General features: G+C 38.9%; 1 protein-coding gene across 1 annotated transcript; it reads right to left on the reverse strand.

Annotated features, from left to right (window-relative positions):
• Positions 1-205: 205 nt before the first annotated feature.
• On the reverse strand, positions 206-1,057 carry LOC121987569. Its single transcript, XM_042541319.1, has 2 exons — positions 944-1,057; positions 206-857 (listed from the first exon to the last, which is right to left on the reverse strand). The coding sequence occupies exons 1-2, from the start codon at positions 956-958 to the stop codon at positions 336-338; spliced, it is 537 nt and encodes a 178-aa protein (XP_042397253.1). The 5' UTR covers positions 959-1,057; the 3' UTR covers positions 206-335.
• Positions 1,058-24,068: the final 23,011 nt, after the last annotated feature.

Raw genomic sequence — 24,068 nt, forward strand, 5'->3', positions numbered from 1 at the left:
CTTCTTAAATTACTCGTAAAATAATGTAATTATAATTATTTGTATAATTATTTTCCTTCGAGGAAAAATGCACACATGCAGTCTTCACGCATATAATCTTCTGTAAGTAGACCCACATACCATTTATGTTTTTATTTTACATTTGACTAGACTTTATTACTCGAGGTTTTAAATAGAATAACTTTTATAATATAATAATGTTAGGAAAAACAAACCTTAAGCTACGAAGAGAAAATATATATTTCTTTGACATTTAATATAAAATAAAATTACATCTATCAAACTGACTATACATTTATTTTAAAATTTATTCTTTATATATATATATTTCTTTATCAATGATGACGAGCTCCACCACCGTCATTGATTGGCGGCGGAGGCGGAGTTCTTGGGCGTCTGGATCTCAAGACTCCATTCGTCGAAGATTGACTGTTGTTATTTGCATGATGATGAGCTCCACCACCGTCTTTGGGCGGTGGCGAAGTCAGAGTTCTTGAGCGTTTGGATCTCGAGGCTCTATCCGTCGACGATTGGCTCTCGTTTATAGCATGATGACGAGCTCCACCGCCGTCTTTGGGCGGCGGTGAAGTCGGAGTTCTTGAGCGTTTGGATCTCAAGGCTTCATCCGCGATCTGTTGACTCTCGTTTATGGCATGATGACTAGCTCCACCGCCGTCTTTGATCAGTGGCTTAGTCGGAGTCAGGGTTCTCGAGCGTTGAAGTACCAAATCTTCATTTACCGGCAGCAGCTGCAGTTTGTCGACAGCATGAGTATGGGATCCATCGCCATCGCCGACTCCCGGTCGGGCCGGAGTTCTGTCGGCATCCGAGTCCTTCTTCGCCGGTGCATAACTAACCTGCGCACACCAACAGCAAACTCAAAATTAGTTTAAAAAAAAAGTAAAAAAAATGGCGATAAACAAACTAAAATCAATCATCTTACCCAAACTGATCCCATTTTTGATCTTTCTCCCTGCTAAAACTTGTTGTGAAGACATGAACTGCGCCATTACACTTATTTATAGCGCACGCAGGGAAGAAGAAAACATTGAACCGCGTGGCAGTCGATGACCTGCTCAACTCTCGTTCATATACGTTGGTGTTTGACTCAGTGAGATGATTGACCAGGTACTTAAGTCTGAACCCACGAGATCAAAACTGAATTCCTGGTGCCATGCATAAAAAAATGTATTTTTTGACCGAGTTTTGGCAAGTTGTATATATTCAAACAGTGAAACGACAAAATCATGAAACGAACGGTTTACCAAATTAGGTATGACCATAGAAATTCCAACACGACCCAATGTTTAGCCTGTGGCCTTAGTCTGGTCTAAAATTTGACCCAAAATGAGGAACAGCGAAACCACGATCATGTGGCAAAAATGTTACCGGCTCCGTGTAATCAATATAGTCAAAAGTCACACTTAGCCGTCAGTCAAAATTAAGATAGAACCAATGTGACCCAAAGAGAATTGATAAATCCAATCCAGATGGGGTTCAGATTTGATCGAGCCTACTCAGTACATTCATTCTCAGAACTAGAATATGCTTGGAGACAAGACAACTATTATGTCTTGGTCTTAGATCTCGTTATTTTCCTCTGATTTCATCCATGTCTCAATGTTAGATTTCGGTATCATCCGTGTCTCGACATCAATCACTAGCATGCTCTATATCTCTATCTCAGATCTCAACACCGTTCATGCCTTTGTGTCAGTCACTGACATCCCTTGTGCCTCGGTCTCAGTTGCCAACATCATCCATATCTCGACCTCAAATATCGACATTTTATTAGTCTCAACCCCAGCATCATCCATGCCTTAGCCTTAGATCTCGATATCATCCATGTCTCGATCTTAGTCGTCAACATCCCCCCTGTCTCTTCATATCCCAACATCATCCCTACCTTAGCCTCAGATCTCACTATCCTCTCTCGACCTCAGTCCCCGACATCCTCCAGGCTTTAGTCTTAGATCCTAACATCATTTCTTCATCCGTCCTCGAATCAGACCTACATTAAACCCTCATTGATGGGGCCATTTTTCCCAGAAGATGCAGAGAATGACAATGAATATCCAGAACATGTGACATCAGATGAATGGAAAAATAGTTATGTGGTTGCCAAATCTAGTCTCTAAAATGTCTTCCTTCAAACACGTGGCACTTAGTGGATGGAAAGGTAGCCATCGGATCTAGTCTCTTTATTGGCTCTAACATGGAAATGCTCTTCTGACAACTATATAAATCCTAGAGTAGGTATAACAACAACAACAACCAAGCTTTATCCTACTAGATGTGGTCGGTTATATGAATCCTTTTATTCCATTGAGCTCTATCTCCTACTATATCATCATCTACACTTAAATAAATTTTATCTTGTTTTATTGTTGCTAACAAAGTCTTTTTTAGTCTTCCTCTTCCTCGTTTGATATGCGTATTTGTCATAGTTTCACATCACCTAATTAGAGCATTTATTGATCGTCTAAGTATATGTTTGTATCATCTTAAATGTGTCTCTCAGAGTTTTTCCTCAATAGATGAACTCCGACTTTCTCTCTAATGCTCTCATTTCTTATTTTGTCCATCATTGTATGTACACATCCACCTTAACATCCTCATCCCTGCAACTCTCATCTTCTGCTCATGTGCTCAAGTCATCTTCTCCATTTCAACAATCTTGCTTGTATTCTATGTAAGATATTTCTCTCAATCCCTCCATCAATTTACAAAAATTATCCTAAATATTTAAAGCTCTCGGTTCCAGACAACTCGTCCTCTCCTATCTTAATAATTGTCTCACTACTTCCAATATTGTTAAACTTAAATTTTATATATTATGTCTTTAATTTACTAAACCTAAAACCTTTCCCTTCTACTGTTTCCCGCCAAGATTCTAGTTTAGCATTTACTCCTTCACATGTTTCTGTAGGACCGTTAGATTCGATAGAGGGGGGGGTGAATATCGATTCGAAAAAGACGAGTATAGACGCAGCGGAAAAAGATAAAGTAGACACAAATATTTTTACTTCGTTCGGAGCCTGTGACGACTCCTACTCGAAGGCCCGTGGTCCTTGACCACTTTCGTTGGGCAATCACTAGCAAGTCGAAATATGATTACAGAAAAAGTACAGGAGATGCTAGTAATAATAAAGTAATACCGACAAAGAGAAAATTAAGCAAAAACCGGAAGAGCACTTTTGTCGGAGCGTTGTTGACGTCGCACTTGAGCGTCGGCGGCAAGATCAGCGAAGAGTGCTCGATCAAGTTAATTCAAGCTCCTGCAGGGCTTCTTTATATCTTGTTCCGGCGCTGGATCCCTTCCGGCGCACGAGGTGACGAATCGCTCAAATCAAGATGCTCCACGTGGCGGCGAGTTGGCTGGATAAAATTAGCCTTCCGGACGCCCGGACCAAAAAAGTCTCTTTTTTCCCGCAAAACAAGGTTAGTCCGAGGCAAATATATATCTGTTAAACAAATGGTTAGCACGGTTAAAGTTCAACAGATGGAAAAAAGAGTATGACTTAGATTCCGTCTTTCCGAGACCGGAATCTAGTCACGATCTCGACTTAGACATCCGAAATGGATCTAAGCCGGATCGACGCCTAATGTCCCCTTCCCGGGAACGCGTCCTCACAGTCACTCCCTTCCAGTGACTTACCTCACTTACCTGCCAGACGTCCGGTCAGCCCGTCGACCCGTCTGGACTTCTCGCCAAGCGTCCGGTCAGCCCGTCGACCCGCTTGGACTTCTCGCCAGCTATCCGGTCAGCCCGTCGACCTAGCTGGACTTCTCGCCAAGCGTCCGGTCAGCCCGTCGACCCGCTTGGACTTCTCGCCAGCTATCCGGTCAGCCCGTCGACCTAGCTGGACTTTTCTTGCACACTTGATCAAAGTGTCAGACAACAACACAACTAACTTAACCTATTTGTCATTCATCAAAACCTGGGTTAGACCGTTAGTGCTACCCGCACCAACAATCTCCCCCTTTTTGATGGAATGACAACCTGGTTAAGTTAGTGAAAGCATATGTACGAAACAACATGCATTTGTGTGGTTTTAGTTTGTGTTTTCAAATTGGTTTAGCTAACTTAACCACCTAACCCTCCTCCCCCTTTGGCATTCATCAAAAAAAATAAGGGAAACAATCATAGTGTAGAGTTACTGAAAATAATAACACTTAATCTTAAAAAATAACTGAGTTTGGTTCAGAATTCAAGGAAAAAAGTATAATTTTTAAATCCAAGAAAAGATCAAGTTGACTTGGGGGAGTATAAAGTTTTGAAAACTTGTATAAAGCAGTAGCTTTTAGCTTTTAGAAAAATTGCTAAGTTTTAATTTTCAAACATAAGTGTATAAGGTCTAAATTTCAAGATTAAATATTCAAAACAAGTTTCAACTTTGAAACGCTTTTCAAACATAAGTTTTCAAAACCAAAATTCCAAAACTAAGTTTGAAAAAATCTATTGTTCAAAACTAATTGAAATTTATTTTTCAACACTAAGTTTGTAAAAGATTCAATTTTCAAAATCAAGGAAAATGAGTTTGAGAAGCTTAGTTTGTAAACTATTTTTTTTTTTTTGTAAAATTTAACCTTCAAATCAAAATGTCAAAATTAAGTAAAATCAAATTTTAAGAACTAGATTCAGGACAATTTTCAAAGTAAAGTTAAATTAAATTTAAATTTTTACTTTTAGTTTTCAAAGGAGTTTGGTAAAAGTAAGATCATATTTTTAGAATGTTTTTGTAAAATTTGTTTTTCAAAATCAAATTTTCAAAGTTTAAAAGTATTAGATTCAAAACCTTTCAAATTTTTGTAAAAAATTTCACAATTTTAAACAAGTTGTTTTTAAACTTTGATTTTCAAAATTAAGTTTAAAATTCAATTTGGACAACTAAAGTAGTTTTATTTCTCCCCCTGAATTTGATACTTAACTTTAACCAGTTATCTAACCAATTAGGTACTAACTAACTATCAAAAGATAGTAGCTTTCACTTGGTTAGTCAGATTAAGTTAATTATAATCAGTCAGTGTTTGACTTGACTGATGAACTTTAATCTGATTAATATCTGAATTGTATTTAACGTCCAGACTTATGCTGATGCACTGAAATAAGCATCTTAAGTCCAGACAGTTGGCCTATGCATCTCACCCCTTTCTATGTTTATCAAACACAAGCAAGGTAAACCTAAGGTGTTGGTGAGATGCTCAAAAAACTAGTCCTATGGGTACATGCTTTCTAAAGATGTAAAACTAGTCTAAGGCCAAAACTGTTTTCGAAAGTCTAAAAATGGAAAGTTTGAAAACAAACAAGTTTAGCCTATAAGTTGGTGAAATCAATTTTGAAAGTATTTTTGAAAGATCCTAGTCTAAGATAGAACATATTCAGTGTAAGGTTGAAATGCTACTAGATAAATCCACAATATTTTACAAGTAGTGTAGCTACAGAAGTAGGTCATCACTAAAGCTACTGAGATGATGAAGGGGGTGGTCCAGATCCCAAGGATCGAAGAAGTGCCATCAGCTCAGTGTGTCGGGTGTCCCCGGCAGCTCGTAACTCGGCAACCTCTCGCCGTATGTCCCGATGAAAATCAGAGTTCTCCTGCTGGAGACTCGCCATAGCTCTCTCTAGTCCGGTCATACGGTCGGCTAGAGTGCGGGGACCGTGTCGTGGTGCTCGAGCTGGGGGTGGTGGTGGAGCCGGTGCGGCTTCCTCCGGAAATAGTGCGAGCATGAACTCGTCCACCTGTGCGTCTGGATCGGGCTGGTGCTGTGCCCCCCTCCGCCAAGACATAGTCCCGTCATTTCTATCTATCTGGATGTCGGCTAGGGAAAAGTTCTGAGAGGATATAACATCGAACTCGGTCATATGGGCAACGTCTCCTCTAGTGACATCAATGTGCAACGAGGACATATAGGCTGTCAGAATGTGACCAAATGGCATATGGACTCGACTGTCAGTCACGAATCCGACTGAATAGATGATGGTGGAGAAGATATGTAGGCTGATGTCAATTTCTAACCTATGAATCAGAGCATAAAGTAAGAACGAATGGAATGGGCGCATCACAGCGATGTCCCGAGTAGTCAGTGGTAAAATGCAAAGAACTACAACCCTATAAAGAGCGTAGTCCTGGACTCGAAGTTCTACTGACCTAAACTGTGTCACAGTGGGATCTCTCTCTCCCTCAAAAAAATACGAATACATCGTATCGAGAGTAATATGTGAGTAGGGATCTTCGAACGGTAGATCCCTCGGAGGATAGCACAAAAAGGAGCAAGTAGATGGACGCAACTCTAAAAACTCTCGGATAGTCGTAGGGGAAAATACGATATCAGTGCCTGCTGCCCTAGTGGTATAGGTGAAATCGTCTACTTTTACTAGGTTATTGCAAAATTCGGCACACAGACTTATGTTTATTGGACTGGTACATTCGACAAGGTTCCTTAAATTATAGTGGCCTATAACCTCTAAAGCAGAGGGACATGACCTTAGGAAGAACGATCTATCTATGCAGGTAGTCCTAATGGCCTTATAAATGGTGGACTCAAATTTAACCCTAAGTTCGTCTGTGGGAAACCTAGGGTCTGTACTAGCATTGGAGGGTCCAGCACCAGTATTTGTTCGTTTCCTACTGTATATAAATAAAAGAATATTAAAAAAAAATTGAGAAGACAAAAAATACAATTTTAGAGAGGGGAAGAATTTTTTACCGAGGAGCCATCGAAAAATATAGATTTGACGACCTCGGTTAAATCGCAACAGCGTCTTCACCGCAAGAAAATTTTGATTTAGAGTACTTTCGCACTGAGGTTCAAAGTGAACCTTGGCAAAAGTGAGAATGAGTGGGGCAGAGGTTGGGGGCGCCTGCTGCCCCTTATTTATAGGGGACTCCGGGCGCCTGGATCCCTTCCGGGCGCCCGGGGTTGCTGGGGCGGGGCGCCCGGAAGGGGTTCTCCGGGCGCCCCCGAGGAGAATACCAGGGGCGCCCGCCCTTGGTTTTTGACTTTTTTTTTTTTTTAATGTTTAAAATTTTGAAAAAAAAATTTTAAGTTTAAAATTTTGAAATTAATTTAAGTTTTAAAATTAAAATTTTGAAATTAATTTAAGTTTTAAAATTAAAATTTTGAAGTTAACTTTTTTAAGTTTAAAATTGAATTTAAGTTTTAAAATTAAAATTTTGAAGTTAAATTTTTTTTTAAGTTTAAAATTAAATTTTGAAATTAATTTAAGTTTTAAAAATTAAAATGTTGAAATTAATTTAAGTTTTAACAATTAAAATTTTGAAGTTAATTTTTTAAGTTTAAAATTAAATTTTGAAATTAATTTAAGTTTTAAAATTAAAATGTTGAAATTAATTTAAGTTTTAACAATTAAAATTTTGAAGTTAATTTTTTAAGTTTAAAATTAAAATTTTAAAATTAATTTTTTAAGTTTAAAATTAAATTTTGAAATTAATTTAAGTTTTAAAATTAAAATTTTGAAATTAAAAATTTTGAAGTTAATTTTTTAAGTTTAAAATTAAATTTTGAAATTAATTTAAGTTTTAAAAATTAAAATTTTGAAGTTAATTTTTTAAGTTTAAAATTAAATTTTAAAATTAATTTTTTAAGTTTAAAATTAAATTTTGAAATTAATTTAAGTTTTAAAATTAAAATTTTGAAATTAATTTAAGTTTTAAAAATTAAAATTTTGAAGTTAATTTAAGTTTTAAAAATTAAAATTTTGAAGTTAATTTTTTAAGTTTAAAATTAAATTTTGAGATTAATTTAAGTTTTAAAATTAAAATTTTGAAATTAATTAAAAAAATTGAAAATAATTTTTTAAGTTTAAAATTAAAATTAATTTTTAAGCCTTATTCATCTCACCCGATCTATATTATCAATCAGGGAATCCTATGGTTTTGTGAGATGAAATTGGTTTGATTATAGAGTTTTGGTTTAACTAGTGTTAGATTCAGACTTAGCTTTGGTTTCCACAAATAGGCATTCTTCGGATAAACTTCTAAGCTTGGTGAGTCACAAGGACATCATTAGAAGTAACCAACCTTTCGAGGTTTTCCGAATAGTCCTATCCACGGAACTTAGTACTAAATCTTGGTCTAACTGGTTAGGATTCGTTTAAGGGTAGCTTCGGTCAGTTCCACTTGGCCAAATGCACCAGATCGAAACCATATCTTTCTAGACATGCGATGCCCAAGTTTCCCTAACGTACTATCATCCAAAAATTTCACCAATACCATGTTTCAAGTTAAACTTGGTCTCTTTTTAACTAATCCTAATTACCCTGCCGGGTTGGTAAATTTTGGGTTACCCTATCGGGTAAGTTAGTTTTGGAGGTGCCAGCTATTCTGGAGCCTCCCCCTGAATTATTGGCCATTAATTTAAGTTTTGATTTTAGGCTTGTGTCGATTCTTTTTATAGTTATAGTTAACTTGGTGATAATTCTGTTTAGATTTTGAATTTGATTTAGGTTTGTATTTTGGATTTTGGTTTGGTTTATTTAATTTTATATAATGTATTTTTTCTTTAGGTATATAATATTGATTAAGTCCTACTTGCGTGGTCAGACACGCTTTCGGAACCCAAGCTAGATTGGTTGACTTGTATTGGGTTATTAATGATTTGAAGGTTTTATTTGAATTCGACTTATATCCTAGTCCGGTTTTATTATAACATGCTTTTGATTATTTAGGATTAAATCTAAATTTTTTGATCTTGTTGTAAATTTTTCTAACATCTCTTTTAAGTTGTTTATTTCATTTTTTAATGATAAATTCTCCTCCTCAAGTGTTAGATCTTGAGTTGGATTTGAATTCTTTAATTGTTCCTTGAGGTTTTGATTTTCCTCAAGAAGTGATTTGTTTTCATTTTCTAATTTAGTTAATTTACTATTTAGACAGGAAATAATTCTAAAAAAAATTTTGTTTAAATTAAAGTATACCTCATTCGGGCCTTCGGAAACGAGTACGGACTCGTGGCTTGTTTCGGGTTCAGACTCGTCGTCATCTTCCGACTCGTTATCTGTTTCGGCTTCGCGGGCCATCAGTGCGAGGTGGCTTTGATGTTTCTGTTCTTCTTCCTCCGATTCGTCCGAGGAGTCATCCCACGTTGCTTTGAGTGCCTTCTTTTTGGTTGGCTTTGGTTTGTCGAACTTTAGTTTTGGACATTCGTTCTTGTAATGTCCCTTTTTGTTGCAGCCGTAGCAAGTCACGTTCTTTTGTTCTGAGGGAGAGCTGATCTTTTGAAGATCCTTTTTGCTGAAGCTCCTCTTTTTCCTGGTGAACATTTTTCTTACCAAGTTCATCAGGTGTTCTTCGTCTTCGGAGTCTTGGTCGGAGTCTTCTTCAAGTTCAAGCTTGCCTTTCTTTTCTTTGGAGGAACCTGCAAATAGTGCTATACCTTTCACGGCTCCAGCATTAGTTTGTTCGTGTAATTCTAATTCACAAAACAGCTCGTCTAATTTTAAGTTAGAAAGATTCTTAGAAATTTTGTAGGCATCCACTATTGATGCCCACAAACTATTATGTGGAAAAGCGTTTAAAGCGTACCTTATTAGGTCTCTGTTCTCCATTTGGTGGCCTATTGCATGAAGCCCGTTGAGGATGTCCTTGATCCTCGCGTGTAGTTGATTCGCTGTTTCTCCTTCCTGCATTTTTATATTAAAGATTTTGTTTAGAAGCAGGTCTCGTTTTGTTACCTTAGCGTCGCTCGTTCCCTCCTGCAGTTCGATCAGCTTGTCCCATAGCTCTTTAGCGTTTTTGTGTGGACCGACTCTGTTCAGTTCTTCTCTTGTCAATCCACACTGTAGAGTGTTGATCGCTTTATTTTCTGTTGATGTTTTTTTCTTAAGATCTGCTGTCCAGTCTTCAGGATCCACTAGATTCCCGGCGTTGTCCACTGGAATTTTGTAAGGTTTCGTAATACTCATCCACTGGTCGAAGTCTGTTTTGAGGTAGACCTCCATGCGCTTCTTCCAGTAAGGGAAGTCGTCCCCGTTGAAGAGTGGAGGTCGCACTGTGCTGAATCCTTCTTGTTGGGACATTCTGTGCACAGGTAAATAACCAAAAAATATCCCAAGACTTGGTCTTGGATTAGTAGTGCGGGAAGAAAAAGATAGAAAAAGAAATCTAAATTCGTGTTGAACTAATTTAAATTGATTAGTGAAATATTAAGTTAACGAAACACCAGTTTTTAAAATTAATTATTTAAAAAAAACAATTCACCCCCTGTCTGATTGGTGGTTGCACCAAATCAGAGCGGTACCTGCTCTGATACCACTTGTAGGACCGTTAGATTCGATAGAGGGGGGGTGAATATCGATTCGAAAAAGACGAGTATAAACGCAGCGGAAAAAGATAAAGTAGACACAAATATTTTTACTTCGTTCGGAGCCTGTGACGACTCCTACTCGAAGGCCCGTGGTCCTTGACCACTTTCGTTGGGCAATCACTAGCAAGTCGAAATATGATTACAGAAAAAGTACAGGAGATGCTAGTAATAATAAAGCAATACCGACAAAGAGAAAATTAAGCAAAACCGGAAGAGCACTTTTGTCGGGCGTTGTTGACGTCGCACTTGAACGTCGGCGGCAAGATCAGTGAAGAGTTCTCGATCAAAGTTAATTCAAGCTCCATGCGGGGCTTCTTTTATATCCGGCGCTGGATCCTTCCGGCGCACGGAGTGTGACGAATCGCTCAAATCAAGATGCTCCACGTGGCGACGAGTTGTCCGGATAAAATTCGCCTTCCGGGCGCCCACCGAAGGAAAGCTCCTTTTTTCCGCAAAACAAGGTTAGTCCGAGGCAAATATATATCTGTTAAACAAATGGTTAGCACAGTTAAAGTTCAACAGATAGATAAAGAGAGTATGACTTAGATTCCGTCTTTCCGAGACCGGAATCTAGTCACGATCTCGACTTAGACATCCGAAATGGATCTAAGCCGGATCGACGCCTAATGTCCCCTTCCCGGGAATGCGTCCTCACAGTCACTCCCCTCCAGTGACTTACCTCACTTACCTGCCAGACGTCCGGTCAGCCCGTCGACCCGTCTGGACTTCTCGCCAAGCGTCCGGTCAGCCCGTCGACCCGCTTGGACTTCTCGCCAACTATCCGGTCAGCCCATCGACCTAGCTGGACTTCTTGCCAAGCGTCCGGTCAGCCCGTCGACCCGCTTGGACTTCTCGCCAACTATCCGGTCAGCCCGTCGACCTAGCTGGACTTTTCCTGCACACTTGATCAAAGTGTCAGACAACAACACAACTAACTTAACCTATTTGTCATTCATCAAAACCTGGGTTAGACCGTTAGTGCTACCCGCACCAACAGTTTCATCTACCAAAATAATATCATATGCAAACAACATGCACCATGATATTGTGTCTTGAATGTGCATAGTGAGTTTATCCACAATTAGTGTAAAAATATAGAGATTTAGAGCTGATTCTTGATATAACCCTATCTTTATTGGAAATGCTTCAGTTACTCTGTCTGGAGTTTTTACTCTGGTTGTTACATCCTCGTACATATCCTTAATTAGTTCAATATATGTTACGCTAACACCTCTCTTTTATAGAATTCTTTATAAAAGTTGTCTTGGAACTCTATCATAAGTTTTTTCTAAGTCAATGAATACCATGTATAGATCTTATTTTTACTCCCGATATTTTTTAATTAATTGTGTAAGAAGATGTATAGTTTCTATTGTTGACCTTTCAGGTATGAACCCAAATTGATTTTTGGTCATTATGGTATCCTTCTTTAATCTCTTTTTTATTACTTTTTTCCAAAGTTTCATGGTACGACTTATTTGTTTAATACTCCTATAGTTTGCATAATTTTGTATGTCTCCCTTATTATTATATAAGGGAACTAGAGTACTTATCCTCCATTGATCAAATATTTTTTCATTTTCAATATCATGTTAAATAATTTTATAAGTCATTCAATACCTTGTTCCCCTAGGCACTTCCATACCTCTATCGGAATATCATTTGGTCCAACACCTTTTCCATTATGCATCCTATTTAAAGTTTGTTCTACTTCTGAAGTTTAAATTCTATAATAAAATTGAAATTTCTATTCTCATTTGACCTACTTAAATTACCTAAGTTAAGTTAGTCACCTAAACGTTCATTAAAAGTTGACGAAAATACTTCTTCCATTGCTCTTTTATTTCTCCATCGTTTACTAATACCCTATTATATTCATCTTTAATACATTTTATTTGGATAAGATCCCTTGTTTTCTTTTCTCTCACTTTAGCTATTCTATAAATGTCTCTTTCTCCTTCTTTTGTATATAATTTTTGATATAATCGTTTACTAATACCCTATTATATTCATCTTTAATACATTTTATTTGGATAAGATCCCTTGTTTTCTTTTCTCTCACTTTAGCTATTCTATAAATGTCTCTTTCTCCTTCTTTTGTATACAATTTTTGATATAATCGTTTAAAAGTTTCATTCTTTTCTTCACTCACTGCTTTCTTAGCTTCTTTCTTGGTTATTGTATATTTTTTTAAGTTTTTCTCGTTCTTATAAATATTTAATTTCTTATAAACTATTCATTTTTCCTTCACTTTCTCTCATACTTTTTCATTCCACCACCAAAATTCCTTATTTAGTGATGCATGTTCCTTTGACTCACCAAGTACACTCTTAGCTACTATTTTTTAACTTTGATACCATCTTATCCCATATTGTATTAGAGTCATCGTATATTTCACCTAATGCTTATACTTCTACCTTCTCCTTAAATATATTTTGCTTCTCATTTTTTAACTTCCACCACTTAATTCTAGGAGTCGTATATATTTTCTTTCTATTAATACTATACTTGAAGCGTATATCCAACACTACTAACCTATGTTGAGTAGTTAAGTTTTCTCCAGGGATGACTTTGTAATCTTTACAAATCTTTCTATCATTCTTCCTAACTATAAGAAAGTTAATTTATGATTTATTATTCCCACTTTTGAACATGACTAAATGTTCTTCTCTTTTCTTAAAAAATGTATTAGCTAGTATAATGTCATATGCTATCATAAAATCTAATATAGTTTTTCCTTCCTGAACTCCCATGTATCCTCTCATATTCCTTATTTTTCACTCTAACATACTCATTTAGATCACCTTCTATTTAAATCATTTCATTTGGTGGAATATTTTATCTAAATTGTCTCAAAACCTTGATTTGGTAGTTTCATCTAATCATACTTGCGGCGCTAATTATATTCATAGTTTTTTTGCCACTATTATCTTAAGGGATATAATTCTATCCCCTTTTCTAACTACTCCTATAATTTCATCCTTTAATGAACTATCTACAATAATACTCATTCCATTTCTTGTTTTACTCTTTTCAATGTACTATAACTTAAAACTCTAGTTTTCTATCATCTTTGCCTTCTCGCCTACCCATTTTATCTCTTGTACACAAAAAATACTAATTATTCTCCTAATCATTTTATCTACTACCTCCATTGATTTACCAGTGAGGGTTCCTATATTTCATGTTCCAAATATTATATTATTGGTTTTCCTATCATATTTGTTCTTATCCAACTTATGGTGTAAGAACTCTTGCTATTTAATACTACACCCAAGTTCTCATAGAGATGTAGCAGTCCTTACTGATATGTTACAATCGGACCCTGTAACATAAACTCTTGCATATTTAGCACTACACTTGAGTTCTGAAGATGTAGCAGTCCTTGCCAAAATGTTACAATCAGACCTGTAATGCATTCCTTCCGAAGAATAACCTAGCATTAGCATAATAGTTTAATGGATACATTCATTGAATATTTATCATAGTTTGAACACTGGATGACAACCTAATGCAACCCTCCTCCTTTATCTGAGTTTGGGATTGGCCATGACCGGTTGTCATGGGCGGAGTTAATCCTAGAGTAGGTAAGTGCAAGAAAAACTCTCTCACACACTCTCTTCGGCTACATCAAACTCTTGCATCTTCTTCTTGTTGTTTCTGCACTAGCTTTATACCTCAAACAAACCCTAACATAAGCATTGGAGTGGCCTGTCGGGATCTCTTCCCGACGCCATTCTAACCCTCTGTTAAAGTATATTTTAGGTCCTCCACATCTACTTCATTGACGATCTCCTGAGAGTGTGCACGTTAGATTGTTCGTTGACTGGTGACTTGACCATTCATCGTATTTGGCCGAAACAAAATTAATGTCGTCTGTGGGAAATGTAAGCCAAGATGTCATAATGGTTAACACTAGAAGAACTAATGACAATCATGACTCCTTCTAAGAAAGAAGTCATGATTAAGAAATGGTCATGACACAAGAAGACATCAATTGACTAGTCTCTACAGCGCTATATGACCTACTACGACAACACCCACTCCTACAACCGCTGCTAGTGGAAAGCCTATTAGTATTAGCCCTAGTACCAATTATGAGATGATTGTAAAGGGCTCATTTTGTATCATATATCACTATTAATAAAAAGGCAAAGGTTATGGTTATTATATTTATTGTAATTCAGTGCCGATTGAATAAATATAATAATGTCCTTGGGTAGTAGGTCCTTATCTACAATAATCAACTGGTTGAATTGATAGTGAGATATTGTAGAGAACACTACTCTTAACTATTCCTAGTCGAGCATTAATATACAAGGACAATATTAATGCGTTAAGACTAGCATGTAGGTCAACGGATGACTTGATCTCACAAGTCATGGATATGAGATATCAGGTTGACACATGTGTATATATTAGAAAATATATACTGAATGAGCCGCCATGAGAATGTTTCATGGATCGTCGTATGAGTGTTATAAACATTCTCATGTGATTATTGGTATGAATAGTCCTTAGACTTGAAGTCACTACGGTTCCCTACATAAGGAGTTGTATACTTTGGTATCATCAAACGACACCCGTAACAGGGTGGACTATAAAGTCGATCACTGGATATGCAATAAATTATGTGGAGGGATGTGAGTAATGTAGATGGGATCTATCCCTTCCATATGACGGAAGCGATATCTGTGGGCCCCTTGATTAGTAGGACACAAGAAAGTATGACCATGCGCAAATGAGTCAATATGAGATATTAAGCTTATTTGATTGAGTGTGTCTACTTGAAAATCAAGAAACACAAAGATTGATAAGAGGATGACACGGTCTATGTCTCATTGATCAATCTAGATATCAAGGATAAAGGGACCAAGCCATACAACATGATAGCCACGGAAAGGTTAGGTTGGATCACGACTTTTTCGTCACTTGGGTAGCAATGATGCCTTGCTAGATGTCACTCATTGTTTATGTATCGCAAATATTGATTTGGATACATTGCCAACGTTACGAGAGCCTACAGGGTCACACACAAAGAACAAGTTGATATGGAGATAGGTTCATGTGATGAATCAATGGATTAAGTGTAATCTGAATTGCGCTTGTTGAGTTAGACTCAAGTAGATCCAATCGTTGGGTTGAGTCGAATTGCATGGGAATCAATGGGTTAGACTCATTGGGTGAACTTGAGTTCACAAAGGAAGTTGAATGGTCAAAATTCAACCATTGGATTGAATGGTTGATTTTGAGCCATTGGATTAGAAGATGAAAAGTCAAAACTTTTGATATTCCATGAGATGGACATAAATATCATTTTGGAAGAGTTTTTCATAAGATTTTCATCACTTGAGAAGGTGAAAGGTCGCTTTGCTTCTTCTTCTTCCTCCTTCCCCTTGCTTGGCCGAACACACCCCTTGAGGTTGCTAGCACAACCTTTGTGTGTTCTTCTCCATCTTGTTGAGTTTGTGAGACAAACGAAGGCAAGGCTTGTTCGTGTGGATACCGTAGATGCACGAACACTTGATCGTGCTATGATCCGAGCTGTCGAGAGATTGTGAGCACGCTTCAAAGGTATAACTCTATCATGTAGCTTAGCATAGATTATTTGTCATAAAAATTATTTTCTTCCCTTCGCATGGATCCGCTAGACAAGAGGATCTAGTATTTTTCCGCTGCGCTTTCGCGTGTTTAGCGTGCTAGATCCCAACAAACCCCTCTTGTCCTAACTGGCATGCCCCCTCTTTTGGGCAACATGCCACCACCTTTCATTGGGAGTTCGCCGTTATTGTCTCAATCAACAAGGATGTAGCCCTCTCATGCGAAGGTATGCATGAGTCACAAGTAGGGGAGACACTTCCTCGTGACCGTAAAGGAAAGGCACCAACCTACGATGAGGGAAGTGTTTGAGGAACACCCTTATCTAGAGGAGTCCTTGAATAGGAATTGCCTCACCATTTTTTACAACCACAACTAGGTGAATACACAGGGTCGTCAGACCCAAAATATCATCTGTGATACTTTGAGAATATTTCTCTACTACATCATGTTAGATTTTGAGGAGTATCCTAAGGTAATCACCATATAGTTTTATTATTTATTTGATAAATATAGATTCACTATTTAAGTGCATATTATATATTTGAATAGTCTTAAACTCATTTATTGCATATTCGTAATATAATTCATAACATGAGAGAATTTGTGATTAGATCACAACTTGTGATTATCTCTACATGTGTAATTATGAATGTAATGAAATTTTCCTAGTCATTGAATTGGTGCAATGGGACATCATCAATTTTATAAGACTAGTACGAGTTATACTCCTTAGTTCGGCCAAGTAGCTATGTCACACCCCAGGTAGTCCCTACCGATGAAATTTCGACAGCATCTCCCCTGTACGGGTGACAATATGAATCCTGATATACATATATCTATACCTCAGCCCACACGGCCGGAATAATACAATACAAATAACAAACAATCCACACAAGTATATAACCAATCCACGCAGTTTATATAGACAATCCACGCAGTTTAATATACAGTCTCTGGTTGACAATAGATATAACTAAAAGAAAAGACGATAAAGGAATCATCCCAGATATATGTAAATCCTACTCCACTACAACGAAGGAAATGAAATCCACTAAGTAATGAAATACCCGCAGCGAAATACAAGAGTAGCAAACCCGAATGTTCAACACAAAGTCCAAAGTACAAGAACCCACATCCACAAGGTATATATCAACATAGAAATGAATACCAAAGTCTACAACCGAAAATCGTCGCGATAAAGGGGGCTAGCGACTGGAATCTCCCGACGGCTTCAACCTAAAAAGTAGTAATGTAACAGTGTAAGTCCAAAGAACTCAGCAGGTAACCAATAGATATGTACAGCAACATATAACTACTAGCAATAACCTAAGTACAGTCTCCTAATAGTATAACAGGTATGCATAGATGAATAAACTGTAGTAACTAACAATAAGCATGTAATACAGTCTACAACAAGAATAATAAGAAATGCATAACTGAAATAAATTGTACTCACCTGTGAGTCTTGAGCATATGACTATGAACATATACAGATAAAAATAGTCAGAGCAATTAAGCATGTATCCTGTATGCATGTCAATCATATGCAGTCACCAAAATGCATCATCCAATATGCAACAATCATAATAAATGCAATCTGTGCATATGATGCAAATGACATGTCCTGGTCACGCCTAACGTAGTCAGCCATCTCAGACACGATGGTGAGACTGAGTGGGAAGGGTTGTGACAACCGTGCACTCTGCCATCACTACCTCTGAAGAGTGACCGAGTGGACGGGATGTTGTCGGAGTACACCTATTCTCCTACCTCAAACATAGTGAGGGAGTGCAATGCTCTCATCTCCCGGTACACGGTGACGAGGAGGGATCCCTGCCTGCTACCACGCTGCGTTACACTACCCATGAGTAGACCAGCAGAGCCCTATAGAGCTAACTGCCATACACACCCTGGGTGCTGTGCCACTACCCATGCAGTGGTCACGTTATGTGCAGGCCCATGTAGCCGGCCGACGAGCTCAACAATAATGGAGTCGTTAATCGCCCAGCATGTAATCATGCGGGATGGTGCATGATGCTACAGTATGTCATACCTAAACATATCCTCCTCCATATATATGTGTCAGAAAAATAAACGCATATATAACAATGATATAGGTATCATGAATCCAAGATCACATAACCAATATATCTAACAACTAATCCAGTATAGAGAAGCTCTATAAATATCCATCTCTACGAACATATATACACATGGTAAGAGGTAAGAACATACAGATCTAATGAATAGCAGCGAACAATAGAAGCATGTAACAGGTATCGAATAAACTATAACCAAGGAAGTGTTAAATCTACCAATTACCACTAGTTATATATATACTACACATATCATAAGACAATATCAAGAGATAAGTCAAAGGGTACCCGCCTCAAATAAAAGGTACTCTCAAGCATTCTAAAGTCGAGACGCCCGTCTCGAATCAGAGTCCTACGTCAAACAATATATATATTTTATTTAGCTAAATCCAAAAGAATAGCCAAATAAAATCCCTAATATTAAGTTAGGGTAAAACCCTAATCACATCACGACTAAGTACAACCTCAATCAATACACCCTAATTAAATCCAGTGGTCAATTAGGGTTAGTTACCTTAACATCAAACAATCCATTAGATAGAAATCCAAAACCTAAATCCCATTACACATGATCTACCACATGTTCCATTCTAAATCCAATTCAAACATATACCAATCAATCCATTCTCCACAACAAAGAATAAGTTTTTACACCTTACCTCACTGCTCTAAAGCTTCTGTCGACAACTACATTACTCCGAGACTTCCACAGCTTCAAGAAAAAGGAGAAAGAACAATTCAACAAGGTCCTTGAATCTACAAAATTCCCAATGTTACCTCAATTGATCGTTTCCAGAAAAGATCACCCGATCTAATCCCTGAGGCAGCGTACCAGAGATTCTACTCACCCTCAATTAACCAGCGTCTACCAAGATCTAGCACCGGCAAAGGAACAAAGATGCCCAGGGAAGAAGACCTATCTTGGAATTGGTGCGTCGGTGATCTAGGGCTGAGACACAAAAAAAGGGAAAGGGAGGAGAGGATCGACCATCGATAGCCAGAAGAACCTAACGGTGACAAAGCACACTGAGAGGAAGATCTCTACCTGTGATGAGCTCGCAGGCGATCGAGATTTGTGGCATCGATGGTGACACCGAGAGGACAAAAATATCGACGCTCTCACCTAAGGCTGGAGAAGGTCATCCTCAACTGGATATGTACCAGCGATTGCTCCACTGGGTCGACGTTGACGGTCGCCGGAAGTTCGTCGGCTTCGATTCGTTCGTGAGATAGAGCGCGTGAGCAGAGGGGAGATCGGAGAAGAGAGGGTCGGGTCGGGATTGGCGTTTTGGGGGAGAAGGAAATAAAAGAAAAGGAATATAAATAATAAAACATTTTCTCACTTAAACGGGTATCCCAAACAGGCCTTATCCGAACCCGTTAATTCGTCCCCTCAAAACCCGTCGTACGAGCTCCGAAAAATTCTCAGAAAATTTCTAAAAATTTCAAAAAAAAATTATAAGGCTATTTGTCAAATAAACCTATTTATTTAAATTTTTTGATATCTCACATTCTCCCCTACTAATAAAAATTTGGTTCCCAAATTTTGCTATAACCAACAACAAACACTAGAAATATAACCAAACAGTATAAATGTTGAAAGGAACTCTAACCCACATACCTCAAGTAAAAAGATGGGGGTATCGAGCTCGGATCATATCCTTGAGCTCCCAGGTAGCCTCCTCATCAGAATGATACTGCCATCCGACTTTGACCAGTCGAATAGTCTTGTTCCGTAGCTGACGCTCTCTATGGTCTAGAATCCGTACCGGAACCTCCTCGTAAGTAACGTCAGACTGAATGGGAACTGATATATCTGACAAAACATGTGTTGGGTCAGATACGTATCTCCTCAGCATAGATACATGAAATACATCATGAATGCCAGCTAGAGATGGTGGTAGCGCCAGATGGTAAGCTACTGCTCCAATCCTCTCTAAGATCTAGAACGACCCAATATATCGTGGAGCTAACTTACCTCAAAAACCAAATCTCTTCACCGCTTTTGTGGGTAAAACTCTCAGAAATACATGATCACCAATAGAGAACTCCAGGGGTCTCCGTCTCCAATCAGTATAACTCTTCTGACGATCTTGCGCCTTTGACATCCTCCGTCTGATAGTACGAACCAACTCTGCCTCCTGCTGAGCTCTCTGAGATCCTAGCAGCTGGGCCTCCCCGACCTCCTCCCAGAGGATGGGTGTCCGACAAGGTCTACCATACAACGCCTCAAACGGTGCCATCTGGATAGCCGAATGATAGCTATTGTTGTAGGCGAACTCCACCAATAGCAGGTGATCCCCCCAACTGCCTCCGAAATCCATAACGCAAGACCTCAACAAGTTCTCCAAAGTCTGAATGGTCCGCTCTGACTGTTCATCTATTTGTGGATGGAATGTCGTACTGAAATGGAGCTGCGTGCCTAAAGCCTGCTGCAGACTCTTCCAGAATCGGGACGTGAACCGTGGGTCTTTATCCGATATAATGCTCAACGAAACTCCATGCAATTTGATAATCTCTCGACAGTATAACTCTGCTAATCGATCTAGAGAATCAATCTTCCGGATCGCTAAAAAGTGTACAGATTTGGTTAATCGGTCAACGATTACCTAAATCGCATCATGACCTCGTCAAGTCCTAGGTAAACCTACCACAAAATCCATAGTAATATGCTCTCATTTCCACTCTAGAATAGGGATCCTATAAAGTAATCCAACAGGTCTCTGGTGCTCAGCCTTCACCTGCTGACAAACAAGACATCTAGCTACAAACTCCGCGATGTCTTTCTTCATACCGTTCCACCAATAAGAACGTCTCAAATCGTGATACATATGGGTTCCACCTGGGTGGATAGCAAACCTAGAACGATGAGCCTCTTGAAGTAACTCCTCTATGATTGAGTGAGACTGAGGCACACATAATCTGCCTCGAAAATAAATAATACCCTTGTCATCTCATGTAAACTCGGTCTGCTGCCCGGAAGCTATCTGACTGCCAATGAACTATAAATGTTGATCTCCGACCTGGGCTTCTCGAATCCTCATCCTAATCGACGACTGAGCAATCATGGTGACAATAATACCCTGCTTTGTCTGTCCTTGCTCCTCAAGGCCCAACTTGGAGAAACCCTGAATCAAGTCCGTGACTATAACTCGGTGGCAAGCTAAAGTCCCTCTGGACTTCCTGCTAAGTGCATCAGCAACCACATTAGCTTTCCCCGGTTGGTAGCTAATAGTACAATTATAATCCTTCAGGAACTCTATCCATCTCCTCTGTCATAGATTGAGTTCCTTCTGTGTGAAAATATATCTGAGACTCTTATGATCAATAAGAATCTCAAAAGTAATACCATAAAGATGATGTCACCAAATCTTCAAAGCAAAGATAATAGCGGCTAACTCTAAATTATGTACTGAGTAGTTCTTCTCATGCTCCTTCAACTGACGAGAAGCATAGGAGACTACTCTGTCGTGCTGCATCAGAACAATGCCCAATCCCTGTAGAGATGCGTCTGTGTAAAGTACGAATCCATCCTCTCCGGAAGGTAATACTAAAACTGGTGCCGATACTAATCTCTGCTTCAGCTCCTAAAAGCTAGTCTCATAGGCCTCAGACCAAGTGAACTTCACGCCTTTTCTGATCAGACGTGTCAATGACATAGCAATACTGGAGAAACTCTCAACAAATCATCTGTAATATCCAGCCAGTCTCAAGAAACTACGGATCTCCTGGACTGACTTCGGCTGCTCCCAGCTAGTGATAGCCTCGATCTTCTGAGGATCTACTGAAATACCTCGGCTTGACACCATGTGTCCCAGAAAACCAACTGAGGATAGCTAAAAAGCACACTTGCTGAACTTCGCATACAGATGATGTCGTCGAAGAGTCTCCAAGACTATGCGAAGATACTGTGCATGTTCCTCTTCGAAACGTGAATAGATCAATATGTCATCGATAAACACAATAACAAACTGATCTAGATACTCCAGAAAAATACGGTTCATCAAATCCATAAATACTACGGGAGCATTGGTAAGCCCAAATGACATTACCAAAAACTCGTAGTGTCCGTATCTAGTGCGGAATATTGTCTTCTGAATATCAGAATCTTTGACTTTCAACTGATGATATCCGGACCGCAGATCAATCTTAGAATACACTGATGTATCTCTGAGCTGATCAAATAAATCCTCAATCCGTGGTAAGGGGTACTTATTTCTAACAATCACTGCATTCAGCTGCTTATAATCGATGCACAACCTCAGAGTACCATCCTTCTTCTTGACGAATAATACCGGAGAACCCTACGGAGATACACTAGGTCGAATGAATCCCCTATCTAATAACTCCTGGAGTTAAACCTTTAGTTCGTCCAACTCTTTCGGTGTCATACGATAGGAGCTTTCGATGTTGGTGCAGTTCCCAAAATTAGCTAAATAGCAAACTCCACTTTCCTTCGGGGAGGAAAACCTGGTAGCTCATCTGGGAATACGTCTGGATACTCTTGGACCACTAGAATGTCTGAGAGCTGAGGACTGCTGCCGTCGTCAGCACTAATCAACGATAATAGAAATCCTTGACATCTATGTGATAATAGTTTCTGAGCCTGTATCACAGAAATGGTCGATATCCCATCGTCTCTGATGCCAGTAAATTCCCATGAGGGTTGGTTCGGGAAAGTGACCACCCTCTTTTGACAATCAACCGTGGCATGATATGCTGACAATCAATCCATGCCAAGTATAATATTAAATTCGATCATTTTCAATACTAATAAATCTACCGTGAGTATAATGTTGCCAAAGTCTAACGGGCAACCTTTGACCTCCTGAGTGACATCCAAAGTATCACCAGACGGTAAGGAGACGGTCAGTCGCTATGGTCTATGAGTAGGTAGTATACCAATCTCCCTCATAAATGCACAAGATATAAAGTAATGTGAACTACCTGTATCAATTAGCATATTAGCTTAAAATGCATAAAGTAAAATCGTACCGTGGAAAACGGATCCGTCAGCCCGCTGTGCATCCTCTCTAGTGACCGCGTGAACTCGTCCAGTATCTGACGGTGGTAGAGGTGGTAGTACTGCCAAAGGCTGCTGCGTCGGAGCCTGAGCCTACCACTGGGTCGGTACTGGATACTGAGCTAGGGATGGGACTGTGGGTTGCAGTAAGTACAGAACCGGTGGCTGAGGCTGCAACTGATACTGTACCAGTGGCTGAGGCTACAATTGATATTGTCCCTGAGTCAGATACTGAGGTCCCAAAATAGAACTCTGGGACTCTATAAGGACACCGGAATGCTCCTGACCATGCATGCCATATGCAGCTGCTGCAGGGGGAGCTGTCCTCTGCTGACGATGCGAAGATTGGGCTTTCGGCCCCCTCGTTGAGTGCCTGATTGACCGAACTGTCCTCCTGGAACAGAAATCCCGGAAGCTACATGCTAAGCCTTCAACGTACAGTCTCGGCTCATGTGCCCAGGCAGTTTGCAATAATAGTAAATTGACTGTCCTAGGGTGCATGCAAAGGTGATGTGATCTCGGGATCTACATCGAGTGCAGTAAGAGTCGTTGGTGGACAGTTTCCGGTTCTGCTGAGAAGACCGGGAACGTCCTGATGAAGATCGTCTTGACTTTTGGGGTCGGCCAGATGGCCCAGAAGTACCCTGACTCGTCTGAGTGCGACTGCTCTGCTGCTGTCCCGTAATCTGTGGCTGTTGGATCTGTCCGGAAGTCCGATCAGTCTGCTTCTGTTAGAGTGTATACTAAAAGCCTAACTTTTGTAAATATTTATTTTTTAAATAAAAGAATCACATTGGTCAAATGTCTACATTTTATTTGTTAAGTGTAGTTGTTCAATTAATTTATATTGTAAATAACATGGTGTGTGGTGTCACACACAGAAGATCATGTTATCAGTTCTTTATAAATTATAAATAGTTGCTCACGACTAAGATGGAAAGGAACAAACCATTGGAATAGTAGTAGTATAATTAGGTATTAGTTTATCTTGACTAATAAATTACACTAGTAAACTCTAA

The sequence above is a fragment of the Zingiber officinale genome, chromosome 5B (genome assembly GCF_018446385.1).
Source record: "Zingiber officinale cultivar Zhangliang chromosome 5B, Zo_v1.1, whole genome shotgun sequence".
Lineage (NCBI taxonomy): Eukaryota > Viridiplantae > Streptophyta > Magnoliopsida > Zingiberales > Zingiberaceae > Zingiber > Zingiber officinale.